Source organism: Carcharhinus amblyrhynchos, chromosome 11, assembly GCF_965287045.1.
Source record: "Carcharhinus amblyrhynchos chromosome 11, sCarAmb.v2.hapA, whole genome shotgun sequence".
NCBI lineage: Eukaryota > Metazoa > Chordata > Chondrichthyes > Carcharhiniformes > Carcharhinidae > Carcharhinus > Carcharhinus amblyrhynchos.
Window position 1 is genome coordinate 67,217,648 of NC_137334.1, and position 22,574 is coordinate 67,240,221.

The 22,574-nt window shown below is 42.3% G+C and overlaps 1 protein-coding gene across 2 annotated transcripts in view; it reads left to right on the forward strand.

The window, feature by feature from the left end:
• The window catches only part of acmsd (aminocarboxymuconate semialdehyde decarboxylase), a 33,143-nt gene extending 13,083 nt beyond the window's left edge, over positions 1–20,060 (forward strand). For both annotated transcript variants that reach the window (XM_080198277.1, XM_080198276.1), the window contains exons 5-10: positions 2,723–2,959; positions 5,816–5,909; positions 15,143–15,238; positions 16,360–16,532; positions 18,473–18,571; positions 19,474–20,060. In XM_080198277.1, coding sequence (XP_080054403.1) covers positions 2,723–2,959; positions 5,816–5,909; positions 15,143–15,238; positions 16,360–16,532; positions 18,473–18,571; positions 19,474–19,551 — 777 coding nt within the window. In that variant the 3' untranslated portion in view covers positions 19,552–20,060. The remainder of the gene's footprint in view (positions 1–2,722; positions 2,960–5,815; positions 5,910–15,142; positions 15,239–16,359; positions 16,533–18,472; positions 18,572–19,473) is intronic.
• The last annotated feature ends 2,514 nt before the right edge of the window (positions 20,061–22,574 follow it).

A 22,574-nucleotide genomic window follows, 5' to 3' on the forward strand; every position in this document is an offset into this window, starting at 1 on the left:
GATGTCAAAAACCAATTCACAGCCAATGAAGTGTAGCCCATGTTGTAATGGAGAGAAACATTGGTCTCTTGCTGCTTCCTCTGATTCTCTATTCCTACTCACTTTGTTCTGCCTCCCAGTCATTTCTTAAAAACGTAGAAACAGAGAAACTAGAAGCAGGAGTAGGCCATTCAGCCCTATGTGCTGGCTTTGAAATCATCAAATTTAACATCCTTATCCCTCCCTTCCTCCCACATCCCTTGATCACTTTAGCCTCAAGAGCTATATCTAATTTTTTCTTGAAATCAGACAATGTTTTGGCCTCCTCACTTCAGTTCTAAAAGGTTTACTCCTTATCCTCAAACTATGACCCCTAGTTCTGGACTCCTCCACCATTGAGAACATTTTTTCTAAATCTACCCCGTCTAACCCTGTTAGAATTTTGTACATTTCTATAAGATCCCCTCTCATTCTTCTAAACTCTTGTGAATATAATCCTAACTGACTTAGTCTCTCCTCTTAGTAATCAGCATGGTAAACCTTTGCTGTGCTCCCTCTATAGCAAAGACATCTTTCCTCAGATGAGAACTCCTTATGTTTCAGTCTCCTAATTCATCTTTTTCTCCTCCCTCACCATTCTCTTTCTCTGCCCTTCTCTTCTTTTGCTGCTTCAATCATCTTCCTTTCACTCTGCAGCATGGTGAAGGTGAGGAAGCCAAAAGAGTCTTTGAATCGGATGACAAGCAGGACTCTAAAACAGAGAAGGAATAGGAAGGTTCTAGTGAAGCACGAGAAAGGAATGTTCACACAATTTTTATAAATAAAATGCATCAGAGGTATAGACTTCAAAGAAAAAGAAGAAAAATAATGAAGAGACTTAGAGAATTGGTAGGAACTGTCCTGACAACAACAATTTTATAAATCATGTTAACACAAGACGGGAGCATTTTCAAACAAAATTTGACTTTGAGTCACATAAGGAGATATTAGGACAGGGGATGTAAAGCTCAATCAAAGAGATAGGTTTAAAGGAATACGAAAGAGAGGAGAAAGAGCTAGAGGCGGAGAGATTTAAGGAAAGAATTCCAGAGATTAGGGCCAAGACAACCAAAGGCACGGCTGCCAAAAGATGGAGTAATTAAAACCTGTAATGTGTAAGAGGCCAGAGTGGGAGGGATCACAGAGAGTTGTAGGGCTTGAGGTGGTTACAAAGCTAATCAGGAACAAGGCCAGGGAAGGATTTGAAAGAAAGGTGAAAATGTTACCATTGGGATATTTCTCTACTGAGGGCCAATGCAGATCAGCAAGCATTGGATGACGAGTGAATGGAAATTGATGCAAGTAAAGGTGCAGAATTTTGGATGAGCTAAAGTTTACACAGAATGTAAGATGAAAGGCCAGCCGGAGGGGTGGGGGGAGGCGTGGGGGTGGTGGTGTGGTTGCAGTAGAGATATAAAAAAAGGCATAAATGAGGATTGGTGAAATAATTTAAGATTTATAAAATCAACACTTTGATCATTTAAACAGCCAAACAAACATAATGTAGCACATGAACATGTGAACATATGAATTAGGAGAAGGAGTAGGCCACTGGACCCCTCCTGCCTAGGTGGAAAAATAGGTGGAATTTAATTCAGGTGCGGGGATCTCACCCATCAGCTAGAGAACCAGCGAGAGCACCACATCACCTTTGCTGGGAAATTCCCAACATGTGCCCATTAAGCACCCTAATGGACATTTGCATTTATATGGCCACCATTGGACCCTCCTGGTATTAAGGACCTGGGGACAGAAATGCCACCCACTTGACGCTGCTCCTCATTATAGGTGGCTCCACTGGGAGCAGTGGTAGCTGCCCACAGTGTACCCACCAGAGGCCCAGAATCAACAAGGGGCTTGAGGCTAAAGGTGTGGGGGGGAAGGGGGATTCTCCCAAAAAGATTCTAATTGTCGAATTTGCATGAAAACTGGAGTAAATCGTGCTTTTTTTTCAGTAGGAGTTTCAAAATAAATCTCCCACACTGTGTGGACTGCAGAGGTTGCTAGCATGAATCACCCTGAAAAGTGGTGGGCTTATTCCTGCTGGAGAGGCTGAAATCAGAGCACTGAGTGGATCCCCGTGCATGCACACATCTCTGGGAGATCGCTAAACAAATCCTCCCAGCATTGAAATCACTGGCCTTTCACTCCCCCACAGGCATTGCTGGCTTTATCACTAGCCTCAACTCCCCACAGACATTGCTGGCTGCTCACCCCCTTCTTCCCCACAAAAAATTTGTTGGACTCCTGCTCTCCCCATCCCCCACTGACCCAGGCATCCCTGCTGACCTGGGCATCGCTGGCCTCCTGGTCTCCCCATTCCTCCCCCCCTCCACCCCCACCACCACCACCATTTCACACACAGAGCACTGTACTGCCATGCACATCCCCTGCCTACCTCCTGATCCCCTAACTGAGCCAGTCATTGCTGACCTCCCCATCTCCCACTGACCCAGACATCACTGGCCTCCCCCCACTTCACATACATTTTCTGTACTGCCATGCACACCCCCTGCCTGCAAGCATTTCCCCTTGTTGAGTGAGAGCCTTGAGCATTGCATCCACCCTGGATAAAGTACCTTGTAGAGTGAGAGGCTTGGGCATTGCACCCCCTCCACCCACCCTGCTCCCAAACACAGCACCTTGCAGAAAACTCAGCCATCTGTGTTAAATGTAAGACTGTTATTTTTGTTTTTTTTGATAGGCAAAACCCAAGGACACCTTGGATCTCTGCCATATTTTGAATGATGACCTTGCAGCCACAGTGCGTAATCACCCAACGAGATTCGTTGGTCTTGGCACTCTGCCCATGCAGGACCCGGAGCTCGCTGTTCAGGAAATGCATCGTTGTGTCAGAGAGTTAGGATTTCCAGGAATTCAAATTGGCTCCCATATCAACGATTGGGATCTGAATTGCCCAGAACTTTATCCAGTGTATGCTGTAAGCACTCACATATTTTCAAACTATTTACATCTTGTCAGGTTTCTCAAATAAATGTTGAAAGTGCCACATGCAGGATTAGTTTAGAAATATATGTAAATGCACAGAAGGGAAAAATACTGAGTTTAAAGGAATTGGCACTTTTTTTTATATTCATGACTGTTTTGTTAACAGTGGGCAGGCCCCTAATGCAGAGTTGAATGGGGAGGGCAAAGGTCTGCAATGTGTGGGAACATTCACCTGGATGTTGTGACTTTCCTCAAATTGGCCAGTTAATGGCCAAAGGACAGGCTCATTGCCCAGTTAAGGACAATATGTAGGCTATCCCAACCTCTTTGATGACATACTGCTGTCTCCATATTGGTTCACTTATCTGTAAAAATTTTTTTAAAAAGCTGGAGGGCCAATAAGTCCCTTAGGCACTGAAGAAACAGCAGACTATCTTTTCAAGTCACTAAGAGAGAAGGGTACTCTGGGTTCCTTACACACTCCAAAGACATGCATGTAGATTGTCCATGCTAAATTGGTCCTTCGTGTCAGGGGAATTAATAGGGTAAATACGTAGGATAGAGCCTGGGTGGGATTGTTGTTGGTGCAGGTCCAATGGGCTGAATAGCTTTCTTCTGCACTACAGGGGTTTTATGAAGGCACTTCCATTATTTTGAGGCGCCCTCTCTCCTAAATTTTAAACTTTAAAACAAAAGATGTCCATAGTAGCTTTTAATTGTGAAGGGAAACCCCCTCCACTGGATAGCCTGCAGCTGTCGCTGAAGTCAAGTAGGTGGGGAGGCCCTCAAAGGACTGCTGGTCTGCTACCGGGAGGCTGCCTCCAGACAGCTGGCCTAGTCCCTGATACCTCTGGAAAATTCAGTTGGCCTCCAGCAATAGGTCGTAATAAGCCTTTCAAGAGCATTAAATTTTTACTGCTAGCACCTCTCCACCATCAACTCCTCCAACAGCTTTGCCCCACCCCTTCCCACTGCCACCGCATTGCCAGGAAAATGGTTCAGGAGCAGGACAATCCCAGCAAACCAACCAGCAGCATGAAATGCCCACTGACCTCTGTGCTCACCCTCACTGGGGCTTAAAATCCAGTCCAAAATTTCAATCTAGTTATATAACATTTATAGCTGCAGCTCAGGATAGAGACAAGATATACTCCTCAGAAGAAGAAAATCAGAAAGGAAGTTATCTTAAACTGCTGTCACATACCTGTTGACTAACTCAATATAAACATGTTGTGCCTGCCGCACAGTCTGTTTTAACCCTTATAAGGTGGACAAATAACTGCGAGTATTTATTTAGAACACACAATCAATAATCACCCACCCAACCAACAATAAGTTATCTTATGGAAATACTGAAGTTCAAGTCCAATACAAGATGTTGACTTAACTTGGCGTGACTGGCAAATACCCAAGCAGATATTGGCCTTTATCTGTGCGTTGGTCTCGATCATCCTTTGCGCAGTCTGGTCTGGCACTCTAATTCTGGTCTTCCTTCCTTCTCGGGTATAGTAGCTCTTCTTGTGCTGGTCATCGCTGGCGATAGTCACTGTTTTTGTAACTCGTTTGTGGGGTCAGAGAGAGAGATCCTTGGTTGCGCAGCACCCTTTATACCCCTTTGGGTTTTGCGCCCGTTTTGGCCATTGCCAATCAATCGATCAGGACTTGATCACCCTGATCGATGAAGTCCAATCGGGTGTTGCCACACCAATCTCTGGATGTGTCCCCAACGGCCATGTCTGTAGGTGCTAGGGTCATGTAGAATGCACAACTTTCTCCCAAATAAGGGGTTACGGCACTGCTATGTCTGGCAAACAACCCAGTTTGACCAGAAAGTCTCTTTTGGCCTGGAGATGACCCATATCCTGTGTATTCATTCCTTTGAGTTGCAACTTGTTTATCTCTGTCTTTTAGGCTGCAGTTTGTCAATTTTGTTCTTGTCCAATTGTCCCAGAGCGCTTTACAAATCACCATTTTAGATGGCCCTTTGGCCACAGACATGTTGCCAGTGACAGGATGCAAATTTTGTAAGATTATTCCTTGGTTTAGTAAGCGTGTTAGATGTGGACATTTCACATAATCTGCAGTTGAATTAGATAGTAAAATAAAAGACCTGGACCCTTCCCTCTGGCCTCTTATCATATAGATCTTTTCATTAAGAACTACTGGCATGATATCATCCCAATTTCTTTGCTCCCTTCACTCACTCTAACCTATCTCCTTCAGAAGTCCCTGCCCTTCATTCCTTTAAGTCAAAACTTAACAATGTCATCCAACCTGCTGACAGGGATGGTGGATTGTTGTTACTTGGGGAATCAATCTCAACCGAGGGGAGGCTGAATGCCAACTCTGTGGTTCTTTCTCTATTGCTCCCTGGAGAATGACCCCACCACTTAACAGCAAACAATCAATTCCAAGACCATCACTGACTTCTCTTCCTCTGATGATCTTCCTTCAGTGGCTTCCAAACTCATAGATCCCCAACCTTAACAGTGTAATTCCACATCCTTCCCAAGATCCACAATCGGGATTGTCTTGGCAGCTCAATTTTTCCAAACTTGGCAGCTCTGCTCAACTGATTTTTTTCTATCTATATTTCTATCCAGTCTTCTTATGTGTCTCATGTAAAGCCTTGTATCATTGTCACTACTGAGGAGATATGTTGGAAACAAACCTTCTGATCCTACTATGTTGTAACCCAAAATATACGTACACATTATTACTGAGCAAATGGCATTAGGTTGTCGAGTGAGCAATTTAACCCAGTGCATAGAACTGATAAATGAGAAAATTATGCACCATTTTTTGACATTTCAGTATTAATTGGAACACTGAGCATATCTCATTGCAGGCTGCAGAAAAACTAAAATGTGCCATATTTGTACACCCCTGGGATATGAAGACGGATGGGAGAATGTCCAAGTATTGGCTTCCGTGGCTTGTAGGTTAGTATTAATACAGAGATCTGCACACAATCCCCAGCATATCGAACAATAGGTAACACTAATCCTGTAATTCTGTAAACTCCATAAACCCATCTTTTATTCTCAGCATGCTGCTTTGGAGAGGGAGGAGAAATTAGAGCAGGGGAGCTATGAAGGCCACCCTCACATTTTATGTAACACTCAATTACTCAAGAAATGGAAAATTCCAAACCTTCCAAACCCACAACCTCTATCAGCAAGAAGGATGGAGCAAAAAATGTGTCAGTACACCACAACCTGCAAGTTCCCCTCCAAGCCAAACACCATCCTGACTTGGAATTATATCACTGTCCCTTCACAGTTGCTGGGTCAAAATCCTAGAACTCCTTCCCTAAAGGCACCATGGATGTACCCAAATCACATGAACTGCAAACATTCAAGAAGGCAGCTCACCCACCATCTCTACAGTAATAGTTACCAGAAAATAGTATCTCAAGTTCATAAACCTTCAGCAATATTGGAAATCATATTCCAACTATTGCCTCAGCAAAATTATCCAAAAAGGCTGTGAAAGGGATAATATTCTGAAGAGTGTGCCTAGAGTCAACTGCTTTATCTCCTCAAGCAAAAGCAAAGGGAAGTGCAGAGGTGTGGGGGTCCTCAGTTGGCAGTGGGGCTGGGAAGGACAGTTGGAAGTGGGTTTCATTGTTCTAAATTTTTCTGGTAACTATTACTGTAAGACAGTCAGAACTGCATGCAAAGTTTGCAATTTATATCACCCTTAGATGATTCCCATGGTAGAGAAAATGCACAGTGGAAGTTTAAACTTTCCTGGATAATTGTCATACAACTATGGCTTCTGGGAATGGGAGGTTTCCCCAGCACATCTTTACTACACCCTCCCCCATCCCCCAGCCACACCCCATGGATACCTGCTTTGGGGAACAGAGGTTAAGATAATGTGTGTGTGGTTTCATTTGTAGACACTCTCTTGATTACTTTCCAGATTTGTGATTCTATAGCTGTCAATACACAAGCTCCTTCTCTGCCTGCCTTCTAACATGGAATGGTATTCATCATTGTTGATGCATGGCTGAGGGCACATAAGGGTCAACATGGAACTTGCATGTGACATCTTTCAGTTTGCCAATACCACTGAAGCAGTTTGCATGCGATTTGAGGATATTGTTGGTACGTGTAAGAATGATATATATGACGGCAATCATGTACAAATCTGTTACTGTGTGAAAACAGATAAGCTTGTCATATTCTCCAGATGTGACATGGAGTAATATTTGGTGTATCAAAAGTCCCAAGAGGTTTAAGTGATTTGTCACAGTTGTAATAGAAATTTTTGTGTTCCCTGGTTTGCTGAAAATGGGACAATGCTGAAGTTGCTGAATGTTCTGTTACCCATGACACTAACAAATGCTTCTGTGTCTTTGAGAGCAACTGTGTCCATGTAGCTAATGGTCACTGCCACACATAGCTGGTTGTTATGGTGAAAAGAAAGCACAGAAGTATGTTCAGCATCTTCCACCTTAATTTTGGCTATATTCTCTGACTCTTATGCTGTGGTATGAATACAGGGTATTGATATAGTAGTGCTGAGCAACAAATAAGATAAAAGGGATTGGGATTCCTACAGGTTTTACACTGTTTGCCAGGAGCAGGGCAACCTGTTCAGTGTGGACTAACACCAGTGAAAACATCATTGCAACCTGTGATACTGCTGCTGTTGCTTTACAGATGGTTTCCTAGCACGTGAGCAATGAACAATGTTCACAGGTGTTGAAGTGGGAGGGTGAGAGTAATGGTTGGCAGCCTCAACTTCAGTAGCTCTGGACTCTGAAAACGATAGCAATCTTGCTAACTCCCACAGCTCTGACAGCTCTCTATCTTTCTCAAGTGTTTTTTGGAACAATTGCCTGAAGAGAAAACCTTTGATTGTTTGTGCCTTGATTTCCCATTCAACATGTTGAACTTCATGAAAATCATATTTGGTGGTTTGTGGCCTTGATCTCATGCAGCATTGGTCAGTTGTCTTGTATGTTTCTTAATTAGTGCATCTGAAGACAATTGTTTGTGGATTGTAGTTTTCTTGGGCGTGAAATAGTTTGCTGTTTCATTATAGCTGAACTATTGTTGGTTTTGATGTATGGGTCTCAAAAATATCTTCCAAGTTTTCACCTTTGTGGAGGAATAAGGCCTTTTTTCTGTTGTCATTCATGATAATACAAAGCCTACAAACGTGCCTTCAATATGTCGCAGCCAATGTGAGATATCACTTCAAAATACATCAGATTGCACATAGACAATACCATCTTGATCTGCAGAATAGCATTGTGTGTGATCCTGGATTGTATTCCTCTCAAAGGAAATCTTCTCTGGGATTTACTTTTGTTTCTTTGGATGGATAATAGTCTGTGAAGGCTTTATTGTTGCTAATCCTGAGTTGGAGTGCCGCATGTATGACTCTAACAACAGATTATAGTGTCAATCCCTAAAACTCCAATTTAAAATGCTACCTGCAGAAAGCAGACAAACACTTTCCAAAAGTTGCACACCTGAAAGCAATGTTTTCCATATTCTGATGCCATTGTAAAGTTCCTGGGAAGAAAGGAAAGGAATTTTCAGATTCAAAGATGCACATAGTATTAAAACTTCTTCTACTTTCAGCTCTCTGCCCAAAAGCAAGTCCAACCCACAGCACTGCAATCTCCAGCATGGCTACGGAAAGGAGACAGATTTTGAATCCACCCCAGTCAGGACAGGGAATGAAGCCCATGGGCAGAATTTTACCGGAACGTCCGCCCGAGGTTTATACAATCCCACCCAAGGCAGCGGAGGATGCCATTCTCTGAGCGTCACCCACCCCTGGAACTGGGGCGGGCATGCCGGTAAAATTCCAGCCCGTGTGTTGATGCCAATTGGAACCACAATAACCACACAGATCCCCAAGGAGTCCGAGTACTTTCTGTACACTGTAGTCCAGAGAGTAGTGATGATAGAGGCTCCAATTTACTTTCCATCTCATGACTAACCAAGAATCTTTCTTGCTCTTACTACCTGCTATTGGCATGTGATGGGAGGATTTATAGATTGATATTCAACTTGCTTGTCAGTATTACAAATGCACCTTCCTCGTCAGTCACATCCTGGACTTGAACCCAGAGCTACTAGCCCAGAGGCTGGGACAATGTGACACAAGATTTCCGCTGCTCCATTTTTTCTAGACTCCCTCTACTATTCTATGGGCATGGGTAGCCCTAAGTGGACAAAATGCACAATGGAATTTTCTAGACACTACACTGTTGCCTCAGAGTCAAAAACTATAGGTTCAAACCCAATTCCAGAGTTTTGATTCATATTCTTGGCTGATATCCCAATGTAGGTCAGCACTGTTCATAAGAGCTATCTAAGGTCCTGTTTGCCCCCTTGAGTAGATATAAAATATTCCAGAGTGCTTTTGAAAGAAGAAAAATTAAGCTCTGTTGGCATTCTGGATAACATTTATCCCTAACCAGTGTTACAAAAAAACTTCTGTATTTTAATGCTTAGTTAGTAGGATCTTGTTCATGAATTGGGTCCCATATTTCCTTATATTGTAGCAGCATTGTAAATAGTGATACAGTTCAAAATACAAATTCCATTAACCGTTAAGATATTGACATGCACTGACATTATGAAAGGTACAATAGCAATGTAGGTTATTTCTTTCTCTCAGATACTGACTGGAGGAAAGATACTGATATGTCCTCATATTGGCATGGATGCCATCAGCCCAGGTGTTGTGGTGTACATGTTTCTCTACTCTCCACAAACTCTTCTTCTCCAAACACTCATTACCTTCTTCTTCAAAGTATATTAACAATAAAATCCCCAGAGGGACTTCCATTATTATTTTTTAATTCATTCACGTGATGTGGATATCATTTGCTAGGCCAGGATTTATAGCTAAGCCAGAATATATTGCCCATCCCTAAATGCCCTTGTGAAGATGGTAATGAGCAGCCCTCTTAAACCGTTGAAGTCCATGTGCTCTAAGTATGCGCATAGTGTCATTGGGGAGAGAGTTCAAGAATTTTCATCCTGTGACAGTGAAGGAACAGCAATATTTCCAAGTCAGAGTAATGTGTAGCTTAGAGGGAAACATTCAGGTAGTCGTGTTCCCATGTGTCTGCTGCCATTGTTCTTCTGGATGGTAGTGGTCACAGGTTTGACTGGGGCTGATACAGCAGCCTTAGTGAGTTCCTGCAGTGCATCATGTAAATGGTACACAGGGCTACCTCCGTGTATTGAAAGTGGAGAAAGTGAATGTTTGTGGATAGGGCCAATCAAGTGGGCTGCTTTGTCTTGGATGATATCAAGATTCTTGAATGTTATTGGAGCTGCACTCATCCAGGCAATTGGAGAGTATTCCATCAAACTCCTGACTTGTGCATTGCAGATGGCGGATAAGCTTTGGAGAGTCAAGGAGTGAGTTACTTGCTATGGGATTCCTAGCCTCTGACCTGGTCTTGCTGCCATCATATTTATATGGCTAGTCCAGTTCAGTTTCTGGTCAGTGGTAACCCCAGATTGTTGATAGTGAAGGATTCAGTGATGGTAATGCCATTGAATGTCAAGGGGCAATGCTTAGGTTTTCTCTTGTTGAAGGTGATCATTGCCTGGCAGTTGTGTAGCTGAACGTTACTCGCCACTTGTCAACCCAAGCCTGGATACTGTCCAGGTCCTGCTATATGTTGACATGGACTGCTTCATTATGTAATGACTCGTAAATGGTGTTGAACATTGTACAGTGAATGTCCCCTCTTCTGACCTCATGATGGAAGGAAGGTCATTGATGAAGCATCTGACGAAGCTTGGGCGTAGGACGCTACCCTGAGAAACACCTGCAGTGATGTCCTGGAGCTGAAACAATTGACCTTCAACAACGACAACCAATTTCATTTACCCTGGGTATGACTCCAGCAAGTGGAGAGTTTTTTCCCCAATTCCCATTGACTCGAGTTTTGCAAGAGCTCCTTGATACATATTCGGTCAAATGCTCAGCCATTCTCATCTCTCCTCTGGAATTCAATTCTTTTGTCAATATTTGAACCAAGGCTGTAACGAGGTCAGGAGCAGAGTGAGCCTAGTGGAACCCCAACTGAGCATCAATGAGCAGATTATTGCTGAGCAAATGCTGCTTAATAACACTGTTGATGGCCCCTTCTGACACTTTACTGATGATGAATAATAGATTGATGGGGTGGTAATTGGCCACAGTCATCCTCCCTGGTTCCACCGACGGGACAGACCTAGCAGAGACAGAAGCACAATGGTTATACGGTCGGGAGGGAGCTGCCCTGGGAGTTCTCAACATCAACTCCAGACCCCATGAAGTCTCATTGCATCAGGTCAAACAGGGCCCTGACAACATTCCAGCAATAGTACTGAAGACCTGTGCTCCAGAATTTTCTGGGCTCCTAGCCAAGCTGTTCCTATACAGCTACAACTCCAGCAGCTACCCAACAATGTGGAAAATTGCCCAGATATGTTCTGTATACAAGAAACAGGACAAATACCTAGGGATGGTGACTGTGGTGTTAGGGGCATTATCTGTAACATGTGATTCCATGACAATGACTACGTCAGGTTGTTGCTTAGCTAATATGTGGGACAACTCTCTCAATTTTGGCGCAAGCGTCCAGACATTAGAATGGAGACTTTCCCAGGTCAGCAGGGCTGAGTTTGCTTAAGTCATTGCTGGGTGCTCCGTCCGGTTTTATTCCTTATCGATTTTCTAGCTGTCTGATCCAACTGATTTAGAGTGCCCTAAAAGGCCCAGAAAGTTGCAGAAACCTGTTTTGATGAAAGATCATCTTGACACAAAACATTAGCTCTCTTTCTCTCTACAGATGCTGCCTGATTTAGTAAGTGAAATGGCAAACATTTCTATCATAAGTTTGTGGTTCATATCAAACAACAATTAATGCTGCAACTTTGTCAGACCCCACTTGGAGTCATGTGTGCAGTTCTTGTCACCTCACTAGAAGAAGGATGTGGAAGCTATTGAAAGGGTGCACAGGAGATTTACAAGGATGTTGCCTGGATTGGGTGGCATGCCTTATGAGGATAGGTTGAGGAAGCTAGGTCTTTTCTCCCCAGAGAGACAAAGGATAAGAGGCAACCTGATAGAGGTTTATAAGATGCTGAGAGGTATAGGTAGGGTGGATTCTCAGAGGCTATTTCCCAGTGCTGAAATGGTCGCTACAAGCGGACACAGGTTTAAGGTGCTGGGGAGTAGGTACAGAGGAGATGTCAGGGGTAAGTTTTTCACTCAGAGGGTGGTGGGTGAGTGGAATCGGCTGCCGTCGGTGGTGGTGGAGGCGAACGTTGGGGTCTTTTAAGAGACTTCTGGATGAGTACATGGGATTTAATGGGATTGAGGGTTATAGATAGGCCTGGTAGGTAGGGATATGATCGACGCAACTTGTGGGCCGAAGGCCCTGTTTGTGCTATAGTGTTCTATGTTCTACGACCTACTGAGTTTTCCAGCAGCTTCTGTTTTTATGTCAGATTTTCTGCATCTGCAGTATTTTGTTGTTTTTTTCTCAGAAAACCGTTCCCTGTTAATGTTCAGAAACTGCAATTTGAAAGTAGTGCAAGTGGCTCTCAGCCAAGTCGGTGTTTCAGAGTTGCGCTTCTGTGGGTCTTTTCGTCTTCTCAATCTATTCCCACCTCTCTGGCACCATACAGGCTCAGTGACAGCAACGTTAAGTTATGGGTAATTTAAAAGGTGGTAAGTGGGTGAAAACACAGCAATATCTTGGGAGTGCTTGGTCATGTGCTCTCTGCCTGTTTAAAAGCTGTGCTTCCAGCAACTCGATTAGGATCCCAGGAGAAAAAATGCAGCAGACGGGAGCAGAGGGCCTCTCTGTTTCATTTTACTTCTCAGATTACCTCTATGCCAGCTGAAATGTGTAGTTTTTTTAAGGAAATGTCATGTATAATTACATAAAGTATATACAGAAGTAGCTAGCAATATGCATGCTGATATTTTCCAAACAGGGGCCATTTTTCTTCAGTTGGCAGGAGAGCTAGTGTGTTGATTAGCTCACGCCAAGACCACAAGGTTTGATCACATTCTGGCTGAGACAGATTTGGGCCCTGCCTCCACACCCTACTGGTTGTAACAAAATCAGACCATTTGCGATATTTTGGCAAATAATCGCCATGCACCTGCCTTCGAGCAAGAAACTCAACAAGAGGATGTTCTTCCAAACAACGCACAGACCTTTCTCATTTGCAATGGAAATATTTCAGACAAAGGATACCCTGTGGTTATTGATGTGGTGCAAATCTATACATACGACATGTCCACACAAAATCCCCATGCTTATATTTGAAAATATGTTTTCTTTGCTTTGGTCCCGCAACCATGTGGAAAAAAGGATCATGTCTGTAGCCATGGCATGGAGGGTTGATGCTGAGAGACATAAACACTGTTACAAATTGGTGTCTCAGAGATGGGATGTCTTCCCACAACAGAAGTAAAGCAACTGATTTGCTTCCATAATGCGGTCTGATGATTGTATCGATGTGGTTTGTTGCCAAGATTAGTACTTGAGGCATTATGCTCAGCACAAGGCTGCTTTAATTTTAGAGAAATCAATATTGTTACATTGTAATCAGCAGATTGAGTGCAGAGGTAATGGTCTCTATTTTGAAAGAAGTGCCTGTGTGAATACAGAACGAATGTTCACAAAACTAAGGGTTTTCTAAAAATAGCATTAAAGGTAAACCAACATCACAAGCATATCTTGTAAAACAGACAACTATTCAAAGCAAAAACAGAAAATGCTGGAAAATCTCAGCGGGTCTGACAAAATTGGCTCTATTCTTTATAAGATGTCTCACAACACCAGGTTAAAGTCCAACAGGTTTATTTGGTAGCAAAAGGCACTAGCTTTCGGAGCACTGCTCCTTCGACGAAGCACTCCAAAAGCTAGTGGCTTTCACTACCAAATAAACATGTTGGACTTTAACCTGGTGTTGTGAGACCTCTTACTGTGTTTACCCCAATCCAACGCTGGCATCTCCACATCATGTCTGCTCTCTTTCCACAGATGCTGTCAGACCTGCTGAGATTTTCCAGCATTTTCTGTTTTTGTTTCAGATTCCAGCATCTGCAGTATTTTGCCTTTAATTGTACAAAGCATTTCTTTGAACCAAATATACAATCTGGAACTATTAGAAACATAGGTGTGTACCATTTATATTAAATCGGACTCACAGAGTGACACACAGCCTTCTTTTGACTTGGGCTTCCTACATTACTATCTGTATCACCTGAACTGAAACAGTTGTATGCTTACATGTGCCCTCACTGCTCATCTCTCGTGGTTTTAAACCATGATCACTGTACTCACTTGTAGAAGGCAGTGCCGCTCTACTCGATACTCAACCTGCTGATCAGATAGTGTAAATACAACACTGTCATCAGGCTGCCAAAATAACTGAAAATTGTGTTACAGCTTCGAACTTAATTTTCTATTATTGACAAATTACCTAATGAGAAAATAGACATTGCTGTAAACAATTTTTAAATGGTTATTTTAAAATTGATGGCAGGCGCTATCCCATTTTCCAGAGTGAAGCAGCACAGTGATAGCGTGAAAACAAAATTAAAATCAGAGCAGAAAATGCTGGAAAAACTCTTCCAAATAAAATTGGAAGGCCGCATGTCAGATGCTCAATTTGTGCTGAAGTAGTTGATCTTAGCCAGACCAGCCTTCAGGATTGTACATTGATTCCCATACCCCTGAGTCAGGAACCATCAGGATTCATGAATAATAATTACCAGACACTAATTAACATCCATGGAGCTATATCCTCGCAAGGAATCAATCCCTTTAGGAGAGGAGGAACAGCAAAAAATGGTCGATAAAAAGAACAAAATTAAAGCACTCAAGTCATCACACAAAATGATTGCCAAGCAAATGTAACGTATGCTTTTCATTTTAGGAGAAACCTATTTTTCACTATAATTACCCTTTTCAGTTGAGTATAGATGCATTTCAGTCTTTAGGATATGGATAAAAGAAGTTGGAAAAAAATGATTTATATTAAATACAATCTAATTCAGCCTCCCCAGATTGCGGAAATGCCGCAGACCTTGAAAGGAAAGTTGGTATTGGAGTACAAATTTCAACACTCATTGAGTGACCCTCAACATAGAGCTATTTATTAATTTAGTTCTTCTTTAGGTATGCCTGCTGAAACAACCTCAGCAATCTGTTGCATGCTGTTTGGTGGAATATTTGAAAAATTTCCCAAATTGAAAGTCTGCTTTGCCCATGGAGGTAAGAATTATATTTTTGCATATCAAAGAAAGTTGACGGGTGTGAAATCTGGCAATGCCATTGTGCAAAACAGGCTGATTGCAAATTAGCAGCCCATTTTACAGCAAGCCCATTTAATTTCCCATTTATGCCTATGGATTGCCAATCTGCCACTTGCCTGGATGAGTGCAGCTCTAATAGTTAAAAAGCTTGATATCATCCAGGAGAAAGCAGCCTGCTTCATTGGCACTCCATCCACGCCCTCCATCATTGCTGCACAGTGGCAACAATTTGTACCATCGACAAGATGCACTGCAGGAACTCACCAAGCTCCTTAGACAGCACCTTCCAAATCTATGACCAGCACCATATTGAAGGACGAGGGCAGGAGATTCATGGAAACATCATCAGCTGGATATATCCCTCCAACCATACACCACCCAAACCATCGTCATTGTCACTGGGTCAAAATCTTGGAACTTCCTTCCTAACAGCGCTGTGGGTGTACCTATACCACATGGTCAGCAGCAGTTCAAGAAAGCACCTTTTGAAGGGCAAGGAAGGATGGGAAATAAATGTCAGCCTAACCAACAACAACCACATCTGATAAAAAATCTGCTATGAGTCTATTTTGCATCACTCATGTTGACTAATTTCACCCTCAATGACTATCAGTTGCTATATTATCCATTTTAAAAGCTTAAGAACATAAGAAATAGGAGCAGGAGTAGGCCATCTAGCCCTTCGAGCCTGCCCCGCCATTCAATAAGATCATGGCTGATCTGAAGTGGATCAGTTCCACTTTCCCGCTTTCTCCCCATAACCCTTAATTCCCTTGTCTATCAAAAACCTATCTACCCGTGACTTAAATATATTTAGCAAGGTAGCCTCCACCACTTCAACGGGCAGAGAATTCCAGAGATTCATCACCCTTTGAGTGAAGCAGTTCCTCCTCGACTCTGATTTAAACTGCCCCCCCCCCCTTATCTTGAGGCTGTGCCCTCTAGTCCTGCTATCCTTTCTAAGCGGGAAGAATCTCTCTACCTCTACCCTACTTTGAAAGCAGCGAGTGTACTTCAGTATTAAAGTTTTTGCATTACTGTGAGAAAGAAGAAAGCTATCTTAATATTGTTTCTCTTTAGGTGGTGCTTTCCCTTATACCATTGGTAGGATTGAACATGGATTTAACGTCCGTCCTGATTTGTGTGCCACGGATAACAAGTCAAACCCTCGAGAATACCTTGGCCGTTTTTACACAGATTCATTGGTACACGATCCACTTGCACTAAAGCTGTTGGTGGAGGTGATAGGGAAGGTGAGTTGGACCTTCTATCACATTTCTTTCACAAACCACTGTCCTAGCTGAATGTTGATTTGTACGCTGGGCAACAATTCACAAGTGCTAAAGCAGGAAGTGCTGGAAATACTCTGCATTTTTGACTGGAGGGAGAAACAGAGTTGATATTTCTCAATCAATTACCTTTCATCAGAACTGGGAAAAGATACAGGCCGGGATTCTCCCAAAAAAAGTCCCCAGTTCACATGAAAATGGGAGTGATTCCCACCAATTTTTTTGGCATGATTTTCTGAATGAATCGCTGGCATTCTGTGCACTCTAAAAATCAGTGGGTGAGGCCTATTCCCACCTGAGAGGCCAGCAACATAGTGCTTCGTGGGCCACTGTCAGCGCTGAAATTGGCACATGCGCAGTGGCCTGCATTGCCAGCCTCCTGATTGCTGGCCAACCCAATTATTGACTAGCCCTGCAACCTCCCATCACCAGCCTTCCAACACCTCCCCCAGCCCCTGATTGCTGGCCTCCCAGACATCTCCGGGCAAGCCCCAATGTTTCCCCCCACCTGGCCACCCCCAATCTTCCCAACCCCCCAACCCAGTGAGCCCCAATCCCCTCCCTCTCCCCACACCTGACAGCCCCGGCCCTCCACACCCATCCGAATGGCCAGTCCCAGAGACTTCAGTCCCAGGCCCGTTAATGATAAGGAAATGAAGATTTTCATATTGTAATCAGCTCCGTGCCGATTTCCAACACAGAACCGATGATGCTGGAAATCTTCAGCTGGGAGACGCATGGAGGTCTGAGCACCCAGCGGGATGCCCGTGACATGGCCTCTGTTGATGTCTCCAGGCCTGCTGCACTGCTGGGAGAATCATCCCCATGATGTATTCGGTGCTAAGCAAGGAGTGAGTCAGTGAAAGGGGTGGGAGAACAAATTGGAAGGTCTGTGATAGGGTGGAAAGTAGGAGAAGTGAAATGGCAAAAGAGTTGTGATGGCATAAGTCAAGAAACAGAAGTCTAGAGGAGGTGTGACTGGCAGAATCACGAACAGCTCCTACCCAAAACCAAAGAGAAGAAAATCAAGAAAAGCAAAGAAAATGGAAACAGAATGGGGACAGAGGTTACAATCTAAAATTGTTGAACTCAATTTTGAATCCCAAAGGTTGTAAAGTGCATAATTGTGAGATCAGGTGCTATTCCTTGAGATTAATTGGAACACTGCAGGAGGTTGAAGGCAAAAAGGTTAGAGTGGGAGGAAGATGGTAAATTAAAATGACAGGCAATTGCAATCTTGGGGTCACACTTGCAGATTATAAGCAATCTTCTGCAAAGCAGTCACTCAAAATACATTTGGTCTCCCTGCTGTGTATTTCCAACAGTTTTTGTTTTTATTTTAGATTTCCAGCATCCACAGCATTTCTTGCTTTAACAATGTGCTCAAATGCTTTACCTGTGAACGAAAAACATTTTATATAATAAATGTTGTTGTTGTGGCCAGAGATTGAAACCACTCAAGTCTGTAAGTTGTAGTACTGAGACTTTATTCAGAAACATACTTTGAATGACATAAAGTCTTGATCCTACAAAATGTATGACTGGTACCAAGGCTGTGTAACATATTTATATCTTTTGGTTATCAGCCTTACACCCAAGTCAGAAATCTCTGACTTCATGGCGTATGACATTGGAGAATTCCGGCCTATAAATCTCATAAGCAACATTTGACTGCAGCTGGAGTTTAACTGACTGAAGGATGGAGCCTGTGCTTCTTACCACACTTCTGCTCACCCATTTTGTGAAGGCCATTAATGTGTAATTGTTACTTTCCCACACCAGCATGCTGAGAAAGGGCTCTCATAGCTATTCTTTAAAAGCTGTTAATGCTCATAACTACATGTGCCTACTTCAAAGTTATTTGTGTCTTTTTTTTTCCAATTATCCCACTTCACTGTGTTTAGGACAAGGTGATGCTGGGCACAGATTATCCATTCCCACTGGGAGAATTGAAACCAGGAAGACTTATTGAGTCTATGGAAGAATTCAGCAATGAACTTAAGGTAATATTAATATTAAGAGCTACATAATCTGCATGTTAGTTCTGAAATATTAAGGGAGAAATTTTCACCCTCAAGAATGGATGGGTTGGGGGAGGGTGGATAGGAAAAATAATTGATTTTTGGATCGCGGTAATAACTCCCAGCCCCAAAAAAGCAGAAACTTGTTCTTCCAGATAAGAAAGAGAGAGGTCACCTCAAGATGGAAGTGCTCTCAATTTTTTTCATTCTTTAAAATAAAAGTGTCCTCAATGGATTGGTCTCTGGCTGCAGCTGAAGCCAAAGCAGGTGGATAGGGCCACAAATGTTAGCCACCCCCCATTCTTCCACCATGAAGCCACCTCTAGGCCTAATTTCTGATGTCTTGGGAGGGGGGATGTCCAGAGGTGAACTAAAAAATTCCAGTCAACCTATAGCAGTATGCTGTAAACATCTTTAAAGGAGCCCTAATCCGCAGTGGTAGCCCTGTTCCCTCCCATCCTGCATCTGAGAAAATGTGTTTGAAAACTGGCCAGCAACATAAAATTCCACGCCTCATACTTGTGGGGCCTAAAGGTCTAGCCTAGCTTTTCATTTAATACTGTAATAAAAAGACAAACTCAGTAAATAAGTAGAAGAAGTAAGAGGGGACAAAGGAAAAAACAAGTCCACTGAAATGGTGTGACAGGAAGTGAAAAGGCTATAATTGTTCAGGTAGATATGGAGAAAGTGTGTTAAAGACAAATAAGAGAAAGGGAAATATAAGGAATTGTTTTTATTTTTATCTGTGATTACCACCGTAGATTAACCACTTTACTATAAAGTTATAAAATTCATCCCTTATTTTAAAACAAAAAGAATGATCCATCTATTTATCCTGGGATTCTTTCAAATTTATCATAAAATTGGTTTCATTTGTTTTACAGGATAAGCTGCTTGCAAAAAATGCACTGGAGTTCCTTGGCCTTGGAAAGGAACAGTTTGTTGATCCAATAGCCCCTTAACATGCTTTCCTTTTCCTCAGTTAAGAAATGTCTATATTATATGAGACACAACTCGGTTTGGAACTTGACTGACAAACATCTTCCCAAAGGCAACATCTATAATTCAATCTATTGTCATGGGGTAAGCTTGAAAATGAACATCATTACCTGTTTATTGTAACTGTGTACACTGACACAGCTCCAGATTGTATTAAATTGACCAACAGCAACAACCCTCTAAAATCCATAAATCTTGAACATTAATTGCAAATGCTTAATGAAAAGTTAATAGCAGCTCAGAACACAGACAATGAAACTTCACAAAGAACGTGAATTATATCAAACATCCTATATCTGCGTGGACTTCCCTTTGTCACATTTTTATCAGATTATTTTATTAATCTTTTCACGTAAGTTGCTGTGTCCATATTTATAATGAAATTTGCTTCTGTAGCATTGTCTCATCTTTTTGGGTGAGACATTATACTTTCTGCTCTCTCTGGTGAACATAAAAGATTCCAAATCACTATTTCGGGGGGAGGGGGGGTGGGGGGGTGGTGCGACAGGCACATTATCCCTGTTGTGCTGGTCAATATTTGTCTCCCAATCATCCTCACAACAACACATTATCTGATCATAATCAGACTTTATGTTTGTGGGACCTTTCTGTGGACAAATTAGTTGTCATGTTTCTGACATTACAGCAGTGACTATACTTCAAAAATACTTTATGGACTGTAAAACGCCAGACACCTCCGACCTATTCCATGGCTGGGATTCTCCAGTGCCGCTGCAGTGAATGGAGTTTTGGCTGAGCACCAAATCTTGCCATTCTCATCTGGCCAGGGTGGGGGGATGAGATCAGGCCTCAAGGTTGTGAAAGGTATGATATAAATAGACATTTTTTTTTTAATTACTTCCACCTGCAATAGTGCTGCTTGAGCACTTCATGTTTCCATTTCCTAGCTCCTAAGCAAAATTCCAATCTCCAAAAAGCACTATACTTTGCTTCACAGTGTAAATATAGTAGGTGTCTTTAAACTTAGAAAAAAATTATCGATAATCTCACACATTAATCACCTCATAGCCTGAATCTTCACAAAGACTAAGTTCTTTACACAGTTTGGACAGGTGATGATAAAATAGCAATAAAATATTTTGTAATGTGTTGTAAAGGAGATTTGTAGATAGACTGATGACAAAGCAGCAGGGATAGAAACCAACTTCAGGAAATCCAAAATATAGACAGTTTTCTTCGGTACAGTTTTATCAATTCAGGAATACATGTGGGCTGCTCCTGAGAATTGTCAATATTCATTTTAAAGCAATCATTTTAAATCTATGTGAATCCAGATAAATATTGACACACCGAGCAGTATTACTCAGAGGTCAGGTGCCCATCTGACACACCCCACGTCCCAGCATGCTGAAGCCAGGAAGTATGTAAATCTCCTTGCTTACTGAAAGGGTTGTATAACATATTTTCAGCTTAACGCCTGCCATTGCATAACTAGTTACAGTCCAGCACGAACCCATGTTTTGAAAGAACCACGCAATCTTTTGGGCAGCAAGGAGATGTTTAAACTCGTTACAGAAAGTTTTTAATTTTTTCATAGAAGCTGTGACTCGGAAGCTGGTTATCTGACAGAACTAATTTGGGTTGGTGTTTATCCTCCACACAAACAAAGACACCCAATCATATTTACCCAACCTGTTCCCATTTTCCTTCAACCCTTTTCCTTTTGTCCCACTATCCAATCTAATCTTGAATATTAAGATAGCTGCTGCTCCAACCACTAACCTTGGGAATGAATTCCACGGACTCTGAAGCTGTGAAAAAATGTCACTTCTGCCCTCAATTTGCAATCCTTTGCTTTTAATGTTGTATCTATGACCCCTGATTTTTGACACTTCAACCACTGGAAGCAACCTGCTTCAATCTACCCCAACCTTTCCTTTCCTGATTGTAAACACTTCTATCGTATTGTTTGTCTTTGTACTTGTATATCCTCATACCAATCAGCATCTTAGTGAATCTGCATTGTACACTGTCCAGAGCCTCAATTTTCTTTCTGAAATCTTAAGTTCTGTTTTCAAGTCAATAAAAATTAGCCAGCAGCAGAATTCCATAAGTGTTTCCAAGCACGAGGCACAAAATTCTGTGTCACATAGTTCAGTGAGTGCTGCAATAAGAAATATTCTCCCCAAGTGATGCAACTGCGCAGTAAGTGGGACTTTGCCTTGCAGAGGGTTTGCAGGCTGAGCACAAATAATGGCCTCTCTCAAAATCATGACCGAAGAGACATTAGAGGGAACATTGGCATTGAGTTCACCTGGCTGTGTACTTTGAATGTACTAGCTGTATAATACATGATGTTGGTCAGTACAATTCACCTGCACTATAACAATATAGAACATAGAAAAGTACAGCACAGGAATAGGACCTTCAATCCATGATGTTGTGCCGATCATGACTCCAAATTAAACTAATCCCTTCTGCTGCCCTTGATCCATATCCCTCTATTCTTTGCATATACATGTGCTTATCTAAAAGCCCCTTAAATGCCCTATTGTACCTGCCTGCACCACTACCCCTGGCAGCACATTCCATTCTTACCACTCTTTGTGCAAAATATTTACCCCTCCCACCTTAAGTGCTAGCAGTTCTTGTAATTTAACATTAAACTAAAAGGAGACATTGGTTGAAGCTTTTCATCTTGTACTTGTGAGGACAATTTTCAAGAATGCCAATGTAAGGGAGAACAACAAATTTCTACTGTATGATTGGAGAGTCTTGATTGGTTGGCAAGTGAGAAATGTGTTTCTGATGGAATGCCACTTAACCTTTCTACCCCCTTGCATATTTCCGATATGTGGGTGATATGTTTGCTATACTTAAATCCGCAGCTGTATTTGATAATTTCCTTGCATGTCTTGATTGACTTCATCCTGCTCAAATGAACTCCCTTTCCTTGACGTAGCTGAGAAATGCTAGGATGTTCTCTACCATGGTCTATTGCAAGCCAACTTTCATATCTCTTAAT